The sequence below is a fragment of the Micropterus dolomieu genome, linkage group LG13, assembly GCF_021292245.1.
Source record: "Micropterus dolomieu isolate WLL.071019.BEF.003 ecotype Adirondacks linkage group LG13, ASM2129224v1, whole genome shotgun sequence".
NCBI classification, from domain to species: Eukaryota; Metazoa; Chordata; class Actinopteri; order Centrarchiformes; family Centrarchidae; genus Micropterus; species Micropterus dolomieu.
The window spans coordinates 16006094-16016603 of record NC_060162.1 but is presented as its reverse complement, the minus strand read 5'-3'; the positions used below and the strand labels follow the sequence as shown (position 1 = coordinate 16016603).

The window sequence follows — 10510 nt, the reverse complement described above, 5'->3', positions numbered from 1 at the left end:
TATCACAGTGCAGTATATTGTCTCGAGGACAGGAAAGGGAAGGGGGCAGAGAGTAAGGAAAAGGTATGCATGTGAGTGTTTGTCAGGATAACTGTGTGACCAAAAGTCCATTTCAACTATGTCTTCCCATCAGAGGGAAAGACATAAAGGCAAAAAAACTGTGTGTGTTTGTTTTGTGTTTTTCTTTTCAGTAAGGATTAAAGATTTTTAAGCCCTATTTACTACACTCTGGACCAGAAGCTAGACTTGTTTGCAGACTAAATATTACCAGCAGGGCTATCATATATTTTATGTCATTTAAAGTTGCAACAATTTAGTTTCTTAAATTGTTACTTCTTAGATAAATTAAGACACAAAGCTTCAGCACAGATTTCATAACTATCTTGACACATCTAAGTAGTAGTTAGTCTGGTGTCAGGCTGCTCATTCAGCTTTAAATTCAGGTCTGCTGCAGAATGGCAGCTTAATGCCATCCAAAGTGTGCACAATCAAAGCTGGCAACATTTTGGGGACTACTGACTTTGACATAACCATTCATTGTCCATAATTCCCTGATAACAATGACTTATAAATCATAAAATGAAAGTTTAAATAAAGAACATTGCCTCAAAGTAAGATTCTTAAGGTTAGTTTGTGTGTGCAGTGACAAAACTTAGTGGATTAAAAACAGAGTAGCTGGTAGGAGAGATGAAAGCTGAGCATTTTGTGCAAGTGAGAAGATAAAATATGACAAACACTGAATAAAGAAGAAAAGGAACAACAATAAATCCAGGTGACAAGCAGACAATGACGAGGGAAATCCAAATAAACTGAAATAGCCCTGATACAGGAAATTAAATCATCTGGGAAACAGGTTTGTGTGTGTGTTTGCAAGGAGGAGGTACTAACAAATGCAGCAGGTGTTTCATAATTTGGACTTGCCTGTTGTGTTTAATTTGAAAGACCAAAACAATGCAGCAGGAAGTCTTAAGTGTCCTCAAATCCAAAGAGCTTCACCCATAATAAAGTTAAGACTACCAGTAGATCCTCACAATAAGTCAAAGTCTGCACTGGATCTTCCTGATAACATTGTGCTTTTGTTGTTGTTGTTTGCTGTTTCCTGACAGTGGAGGCTTCATCATATGCCAATCCAATAGATGGACAGATACCACATGAGCAGTGAATGATTTACCATAAAGATGGGAGTTTTCCTGCAGAGTGAAATGTGGGGTAGATTCTCCATAACCAAGCTCAGGAAAGCTTGGAGAAAGCTCACAGCAGGAAAACTGTGATTTTCTGGACACTTCAACCCTGCAAGAACACTGGATCATTTCCTATTGTACATGGTCACATGTCACTACTGATATCTTACAGTAAGGAACAAAGAGAGAGAGACACTGTGTGTGTGTGTGTGTGTGTGTGTGTGTGTGTGTGTGTGTGTGTGTGTGTGTGTGTGTGTGTGTGTGTGTGTGTGTGTGTGTGAGAGTGCCAGACAACAAATTCCTCTGAGCTCTCTTTTGATAAAAGTTCAGCTCTCATGGGAGCAGGATTGTCAGAACCAAGAGGAAGAGAGAACAACTCAGAGATAAGGAGTCTGTGTATAGTACCAAACAGGTGTGAGTACATGTGAGTGTATGTGATTAATAGCAGTACACATAATACATTTTGATTATTTTAATGGTTTTGTTAATGAGTGAAGATGCTGTGGGCTCTTGAGGGCTCCTGATATTAACATGCATTAGTTTTATTAAGGGATATACAATCAGTTTAATCTGCCAGTAGATGAGCTGCTGCATTCACTGTTGAGGGTTTAGAACACATGTTTTATTTTTATTACTAACACACGATTCATGTTGTAAGACAAATCAAGATAGATCATTGTTCTGCCAGTTAAAACAGTTTTAACTTGTTTGCGCTGAATAAAAAGTAATCTATTTCCATTTGACCACACACAGATCGATGTTCAGGTCTGTAGCAGAGGTGATTCACTGCCATCCAGTGGACAACAGATGTAGTACAAAAGCCAAATGACAAAAACACAAACATTAACTATATTGCTTCTAGTAACATCTAGTAACTGTACTCACCCAGGTTTTACATAATCGGTACCTGAGCTTTCTGCCTCCACCTGATGATACAGAAGAATTCATTTTTGGGGTTCGCACAGCACAAACAAATTACATTTGAAACAGTAACATGTCTGTGACAATTCTCAGTCATCCAGGTCATAGTTATCCAAGGTGGGTTAAAATCAAGGACAACTGGACTTGGTTAAAGATACTTTTAGACATTTTTCCTCTTTCATGCATCTTTGAGTATTTTCAGCCCAAAGGTCCATTTGCCCTTGATTTTAACCCACCTTGGATACTCAACAGTAACATGTCTTTCCAGAAACAGTGTCCTGCTTACGCGGGAAAAATCCACAGACTTCACTGTGAACAGTTTTTATTCAAACAGTCCCCGCAACTCTGTGACTCTGTGTGAGTCTGAAAAGCCGCTAACACAATGTAAAATGATTCTGTATATGCCATAAAGACATTAAAGTTTTTGTACTTAAATGATAACAAAGAATATGACTGATTTATTAAAATGATGCAACAGAAGTTTCATAAACAAATAAAGTTACTTCTTAAAAAACATTACACAAACCTGAGATTAAATGTGCATATGCACTGATGTGTAACAACATATTAAAGACACTCATATATACAGTAACCCTCAGTCTGTTTTTGCTTTGATACCTACACTGTCAGCATCATTTATTTAGGGTTTATTTTGTAAATGTTGTATGGCATAGCAATTCATATCCATTAGGTGGAGAAAAAGGTAAAAGAGGCATGTCATGGCTGCAACAAACCCTTTATCACCCTCATCAGTGAGAAAGTGTCCATGCATTAGAAGTCTTCTGAAACATCTCAGTCAGCTGTCTTCAGCACTACAAGACAGAGAAATGTTGATAAACTACTCACATAATTCAGTGGAGATCAATTTGAACACTGCAGCATAACAATAATAACCTTAGTTCTTCTTGACAATATGGTTGGCATAGGTGACCTCTGATGAAGCCAAGTCAGACGAGTGTTGAGCTTCGTGGGGCATCTGAAAGAGTTGATGAGTGAGATGAGGAATGGCTAAAAAAAGGTGCAGGTGTATGTATGGGCGAGGGAGAGGACTGACCAGGACTGGGGGAGCCATGAAAAGGTAATTGAAAGGGTAGTGCAGCAGATTGAGGCAGGTGGAGGAATATAGATCTGCATAACGCATCAGCTGGCTGGCAAACAGTGTCTGTCTGGAACCGCTGCGCAGAAGGCTGCCCATCTGGCCATAGGACATGTCCATTCTGTGGGTAACGAGCTGCAAACATAAACAACAACAACCGCATCAGCAAAAAATAAAAATAAAACTGGACAGAGTGTAATAAATCATGAAAACACCTGAAAAACAACTGCTTGGCTAAATAGGAGTTACCCTGTTTTTTTGGTTTCTGTTGCAACAATGCATTCAAGTGTTTTTATTTTGATTCTGGTCTTGAAAAGTAAAGAAAAGGATCCTGCACACTGTCCATCACTTAAACTCACTCACTAATAATAATACAGTTTTTCTCAGTCGCTTTAGTACATTTCTCAGTTCAGATTTGAAATTCTCAAAACTGCATGTTCAACCCCCACATTATCTATTCACTTGTGCACATCCATCCATCGTCAACTGCTTATCCTGCGTACAGGGTCGCAGGGGGCTGGAGCCAGTCCCAGCTGACATCGGGCGAAAGGCAGGGTACACCCTGGACAGGTCGCCAATCACTTGTGCGCATCATAAAAACAATTTCTCATTAATGCAATGACTATGTACAATTGTCTTATGTCCTGCTGATCACAATGTATTGTACCGGTTCTCTGTTGAATAGTCTTACCCCCCAAAATATCTAGGCACAAGTTCATTACATAAGTCACTACATGCGAAAGGCTGAATAAGTTGTCAAAATCAAAGTTAAAGTCAAATTTTATTGTCATTCTTCGCATTAAAATATACAGCTGAACGAAATGCTGTCTCATACAGACCGTGGTGCATAAACAAAATAAGAATAGACAACAACAAATCACAACATCTTATTTTCTAGCTTTAGGAGTGTTTCACATGTTTACATGTCTAATTTTGTAATTTCTTTCGTTGTGCTATGCAGTGCTGTAAAACAGTCCTTTCGTTTTCTTTTCTGCATCACAATGACATGGTCTGTCAACAAATTACATAAACATTTTGACTATCTTGTTCGTAAACAACGACAAAAGGACTTGTCATTCTGATGGCACTGACATGTTCACTGACATAAAGATTTGCTTTTGAGAGACAGACTAGGGATTTTGAGCAAGTTACGGGCTTTTGCAGGTAATCCACTGAATTTTGTTGCTCCAGAGACGTGCGACCTCTGACATATATAGCAATTGTAAGTCGCTTTGGATAAAAGCGTCAGCTAAATGAATAAATGTACTAAAGCGAGTGAGAAAACCTGTAATAATAATATATTTTATACTTTATAATACATGGACAGTGTGCGGGATTGTTTGGTTTTAAAGAGATTTTAAACCTACGCACTTTTCACTAACAATGTTTTTCAAATGATTATTCTGGTGCAGTGTACAAAGTCAGCAATAAAGGTCCCATTATTTCATGTATGACGCAATAGCACAGTAGATAAGCCACATTCTTATGGTGTGAGAGATTGGGTTTCAATTCCTACTGCGACCGATGTGTCCCTGAGCAAGGCACTTAACCCCTAATTATTTCTAGTAATTTGCTTTGGATGAAAGCATCAGCTAAATGAGTAACTGTAATGTAGATGACAGCGAAGCTGTCAAGTTCTTGGGATTACGGCAACAAGAGAAAAACATCTTAATGTATAGATAAGATAATGTAACATCTTCTAATGTAGTTAAAACAGCAACTTCTTTACTTAATTTCCAGATCCCTCTGTGTACAACTGCCTGAAAAAGTTATCTTTTGATATGAGACGCTCACCTTCATTCTTGTGTGAATGGCACTGATGTCTTCACTGCTGCTGTCCAGATTCCTTCAGATGACAAACACAGGAAACAATTATCAGCTACTGCATCACTTCATGTAACTATGTCATTGTTCTTGTAGAAAGCGGACAATAAAATGTTGATGTCATGGCAGCAATGTTACCAAAATGTATTAAAGAGTTTGATAAATATCAGTTGTTGCAGCAGAAATAATTAATAACACATAATACACATGACTTTTTGTTTGTTGTTTTCCTTAACAATTTGCTTGTTACATGCACTCCAGCAGATAATGATTTGTACATCACACAGATTAAACTTTATTGTCTTTACTAATACTGGTATTGATTATTAGACAATTAATTCTAAGGGTACAAATCATAAATCATAAATCATAATGTATTTCCCAATTCCACGTGACCTAATGAACCTTACTGTTTATAAACTTTATAAACATCCAATAAGTGTTAATTATGCAACAAGTAAAGATGGACACAAACTCACTTGTGAAGCTCAGCTAAGAAGATGTCGAGACGTTTCAGCTCCTCAAACAGATCTGCAAAACCAAGAAAGTCATCTAGACTTTGAAAACCATCAAAATGATAATTATACAACAGCGTGATGTTGTCTACTTGGTCATACTTTTCTTCTCCTGCCACACTTGCAGCTCCTTGGTGAGCTCCGGGATGACCATAAAAGTCTTCCAGCCCTGACGTTTCTTAGATTTGAGGATGTCGCCAAAGATGTGGTCGCCAACATATAGGATGTCCTTCCCTTTGACATCCAGCAGATCACTGACAATGTCCGACGATCCTGCAACCAGAATTTTATTTAGAATATTACATAAACTGACATGGAGAAGGAATTCAATTATTACAATATGCAAATGCATTCAAATCACAAGCACACATAAAATACATTTATATGGAAGCAAAGATATGTCATAATAGATTTTTAAAACTGAAATAGCTAATACCTAATTGTGAAATGTAACCATTACTGAATGATTAATATTAAACACAGAATTTGTTTGAATTCCACTTTGACATTTCCAGGTTATTCAAAAATGTGCACTTTAAAAAACAAAAGTATTATCTTTTTTGAGTTTACAAATTCAGACCAAAAATTTAAGTGTCCAAAAAACATATGTTGAAGTTGCTCAAATTTATTTGGGAATTTTGGGATGTAAAGATTCTAGATAGGCCAAAAAAAGCAAATAAGAAATCTAAACAAGGTTAAAAGCAAAAAAAAAATAAAATCTGCACAACAATTCAATAAAATCCAGTAAACAGTGAATAAAATAAAATAAAATACCCAAAATACAATCAAATGAGGGGGAAAAACAGAAAACAAAAACAAATAAAACACATAAAACATGGAGTGTGGAACTGGAAAAATAAAATTACATTACACAAAATTAATCACAGTGCTCAGTAGTGATTAAATTGTATAATTAAACACTCAGTTGTTAATAAAATTCTAATTATTGCAGCATTTTATTGCTTCCAGACATATACATTTATTTATCCATCCTATCTATAGTCTCAATTTACAGCCCAAAATATTCACCCAAAGTACAACTAACTCCAAATAATAAGCTTGCAGGAGTCAAATCCCAGTTATTTCCACTATTGTCTGACCAGACAGCCACTGACTTTCTGAGCAGGAAAATTACATACCCAAAGGTCAAAGTAGGACATATCAATAATCGCCTAGTGAGTAACTGTAGATGGCTAAATATTCTCCTTTTCCACTCACTGTTGGAGTTGCTAAACCATTGTCACCCAAATTTCTACAGTTTAAACTCTCCAGTGTACACAGCCACAACAGAAAGAGAAATCCATCTCTACTTGGCTTAATTAAAGTCTAAGCAATGAGACATGTCACAGATTCTACACCTCTAAAATCCATTTTGTGTTCTTATTTATTACTTCCATTAATGTCATGTGACTAACCTCCGGAGTAAACAGTTCCATGGTGGAGGTCGCCTGTGTAAGTCCCAATCCGAAGCTTTCCTGTGTCCTGTGTCCAAAATGCAAAATATTACTGAAACCTGCTGCAGTTCAAACATTAACATGTACATTTTCAGTATGAGAGAATTTTTCAAACCGTGTCCACTTGTCTCAGGACAGTCCCCCCTGCAAAGAACAGTGGCTTTCTGGTGTCCACAACGACGAGGTCGAAGAAGGCTTGCCAGGGCTTTTTTGGACTTCCAGGCTAGAATGAAAGAAGAAATGCTAAATTCACCTGATCCCATTAAATTGACATTTTCTGAATAACCAAACCAAAGTTAAATTTGTCTTACCTTAGCATTACTTTCCAGCAGGTATTTCATAATGGCCTTGATGAAAATGGAGGAAAAAACACGTTTGTTGGTAATTTTTAAGGTCTCCACTTTGTTTTCGTATAATTTGAACACTATGTTCAGAAGCTCACATTAGTGTAGCTGTAGTCACTGTTGGTGGCGAGGAAGACCTTGGCTACCTCTTTAATCCGGGTCAAGAGTACTGGGAGATTTGGCTGTAAAGAACATGTTCATTTGTTTCATATTTCAACTTTTTTGTGTTTTTTGGTCAAAATAAAAAGCTATAACACATAATCCTGTCAGTTTACTCACTTCTCGGACAACGTATTTCTCCAAATTCCTGATAGTTCGTTCTTTCAGAATTCCCTAAAAAGCACACACAGTATAACAGTTGCTATACAATAGGGACAAAGCATGATTTCAAACAACAATGGCACACAATTCTATCTTTTGATCTGTTAATTCACCGTATCGTGAATGAAGTCCATTGCATCTCGAACATCCTGAAACATGCTTCTAAAGGACATTAACAAATCGCCGTACTGGTAACCTTTTGGAAGGCTGGAAGAAATTAAACAGCAGAGAAGATGTGGGGAAGGTTGTTTGACAAATAACTCACTGGTTGATTTATAATAATTCATGGTTGAGAGGGGGAGGAGCGAGTCAACTCACTTTGTATATCTGTTGCATCTGGTGAAGAAGTCCACAAGGCAGCTGTAGACATAAGTCTCTGCAGGGTGCATGGGAATTCAGTTCAGGTGGCTAACACTTTTAAGTTGCTGATATCATATGTAAACTTACAGTATATAATTAGTTAGAGTAAAAAAGTAATTATGATGGGTCGGGTACAAAAGTAAGTCTGATCTATATAGTTTTCTCTCCTGTGTTTATTAATTAAGAACCAGTGTGGGAAAAGGCATTGCTAGGATCATCTTTCTAAGTTCCTTGAAAAACAATTTACTCTATGAAACAGGTGGGTAAAAAAAAGTTACCTTTTTTATCAGCTGAAAAAAAAAATATTAACAAAAAGTTTTTTATAAGGAATTTAGAGAAAGGTCCTGGCAAACCTTTTATCCACCTTTTCTTATGTCGTAAACACAGGAGAGAAAACAATCAGACTTAAACAAAATTCTCACTTGCCGTTCAGGGCTTCCGTAGCCTGGGGTAGCAAAGATTACAGAATTACATAGAAAAGATTTATATAAATGTTAATTTCAACATTTTCTCCAAAGGTCAATTTTATACCTGAAAGATTGAAGAGAGTGTTAAGAATGTAGAAACGGTCGGTGTCATCTCTGCGAATGAACTTGTTGGGGTAGTAGTTGGGAATCTCCTGCCTGTGGAACACAAACATAACATGGGTCAAGACTGCAGATGCACAGGCACAAGCTAACTGACGAGATGACACAAAGTGGTGAACAAATGTGCACGGATTTAAATTTCAGGGCTACAAAAAAAGTCCATGTGACATCTTGTGGTAATCTATTAGAGACAAAATAAATGGAAAGCAATTGGCTTTATCTGCTGCTGCGTAAAGCCACATTGAGCGTGCTCTTCTCAGCTGACCGGAATGTTGATGTCATTATTAGTAGTTTGTGTTTCCCTTATTATTAAATAACTATGAGTAACAAATATGAGAGTCAGCTTTTCACTTAAAGTAGTTGTACATTTTCTCTCAATCAGTCACAGCAAAAGTATTGAAAAAAAGACTTTTCCTTTTGGATCCATGGTACTTTGATGGATTTCAGTTTAACCTGTATGTTAAAACTCACAGTCAAATTATTTTTAATGTATTTGAATGTATTCCACTCAATATATTTAACATCAGAAAATTAAATTAGAAAAAAACCCTTCTGATTTTGTTCTTTAAATATATAACCAGTGTATTTAGATGTAACAGTACAACTAAATCAACAATTGTACTTAAGTAAAAGTATAGAAGTGTCTCTTCTGTAATTTCTTATAAGTTTTTACAATGGGTTTTATTGATTATTAAACTTGCTGTGTTAATTTCTTTGTCCATCTGTTTCTCTTCCTTGTCTCTTTTGTCTGTCATGAGCTCACATGTAGAGATGTCCATCATCACAACAGCAATTCACCAGGGTAAATGTAAATGCTCCGTACTTGTATTGCGCCTTTCTAGTCTTTTCGACCACTCAAAGCTCTTTTACACTACATCTGCATTCACCATTCACACACATTCATACACGGGGCCAGGGGCAATTCGGGGTTCAGTGTCTTGCCCAAGGACACTTCAACATGCAGCCCGGGGGAGCCGGGATTGAACCGCCGACCTTCTGACTAACGGCCAACCCGCTCTACCCATCCCCCCACCAGGGTATGTGTCACTGTATTTTGTGAGGATTTGTATTTTACCCTTTCAGGAAGCGGAAGCCATGACTGCAGACTAAAATATTCCCATTTGAATCCACCTTCAGGAGGTTCCCATATGTGGTGTCGATCACTAAACCGCTGAGGGTGGGAAACGAAAAGAAAAGAAAAGAAAAGAAAAGAAAAGAAAAGGAGGCGTGAACAAGGTTATCAAGACACGACATGGAGTGAGAGTTGAAGAACATATAAAGGAAGCAACAATGTTATCTAACTGTTGCAACTAGCAATTATTTTAATTATTGCTGAACCTGCATATAATTTTTTCGATGAATCCTTTGATTTATGAAGTCAGAAACTTTTGAAAGTTAGACCTAACATTTAATCATAATAATGAATGTGTCTATGAATCGCAGTTGAAAACAACGACAAATTGCTGTCTTTGGAAAAAATGTGGGTCATTGATCACATCATCCATGCAATATAAAAACAACTTTTCCCACATTGTATTCTCTCGGAATGAGGAAAAAAGAAAATAAACCTGTAACAAAACATTTTTCTTAAATATTCTCTTCTGTTGCACATTTGATAAACAGATGTTATTCTTTATTTTTGCGTGAACCCTCGGTTACAGAGGTAGACTTAAAACAAACCGTGTGGGGAAGGAGGGGTCATATGTGTAGCGTAGAATCTCATGAGGGTATCCAATAGACACCATTCTGTCTCTTATCAGCTCAAAGCCCAGGCTCTCGTAGTCAGGTGACTTATAAACTACAAACACACACACACAGCAAAACCATTAACATAAAGTCAGTAACTCTTGTGTAGGCAGTTCAAAAGAAAATTCCGCAGCTAATACACCAGAGCGACTTCTTGACAT

General features: G+C 37.1%; 1 protein-coding gene across 4 annotated transcripts in view; it reads right to left on the bottom strand.

The window, feature by feature from the left end:
- Positions 1 to 1638: 1638 nt before the first annotated feature.
- The window catches only part of nt5c2l1 (5'-nucleotidase, cytosolic II, like 1), a 13500-nt gene continuing 4628 nt past the window's right edge, over positions 1639 to 10510 (bottom strand). For 2 of the 4 annotated variants that reach the window (XM_046066761.1, XM_046066763.1), the window contains exons 8-18: positions 7615 to 7668; positions 7434 to 7517; positions 7303 to 7338; positions 7107 to 7214; positions 6953 to 7019; positions 5640 to 5810; positions 5502 to 5553; positions 4993 to 5044; positions 3157 to 3333; positions 2997 to 3078; positions 1639 to 2914 (exon numbers count right to left, since the gene is read on the bottom strand). In XM_046066761.1, the coding sequence (XP_045922717.1) occupies positions 2998 to 3078; positions 3157 to 3333; positions 4993 to 5044; positions 5502 to 5553; positions 5640 to 5810; positions 6953 to 7019; positions 7107 to 7214; positions 7303 to 7338; positions 7434 to 7517; positions 7615 to 7668 (882 nt within the window). In that variant the 3' untranslated portion in view covers positions 1639 to 2914; position 2997. Of the gene's footprint in view, positions 2915 to 2996; positions 3079 to 3156; positions 3334 to 4992; positions 5045 to 5501; positions 5554 to 5639; positions 5811 to 6952; positions 7020 to 7106; positions 7215 to 7302; positions 7339 to 7433; positions 7518 to 7614; positions 7669 to 7769; positions 7864 to 7974; positions 8033 to 8547; positions 8640 to 9678; positions 9775 to 10283; positions 10425 to 10510 lie in introns of those variants that run through there. The other 2 variants (XM_046066762.1, XM_046066760.1) reach the window with 2 other exon arrangements.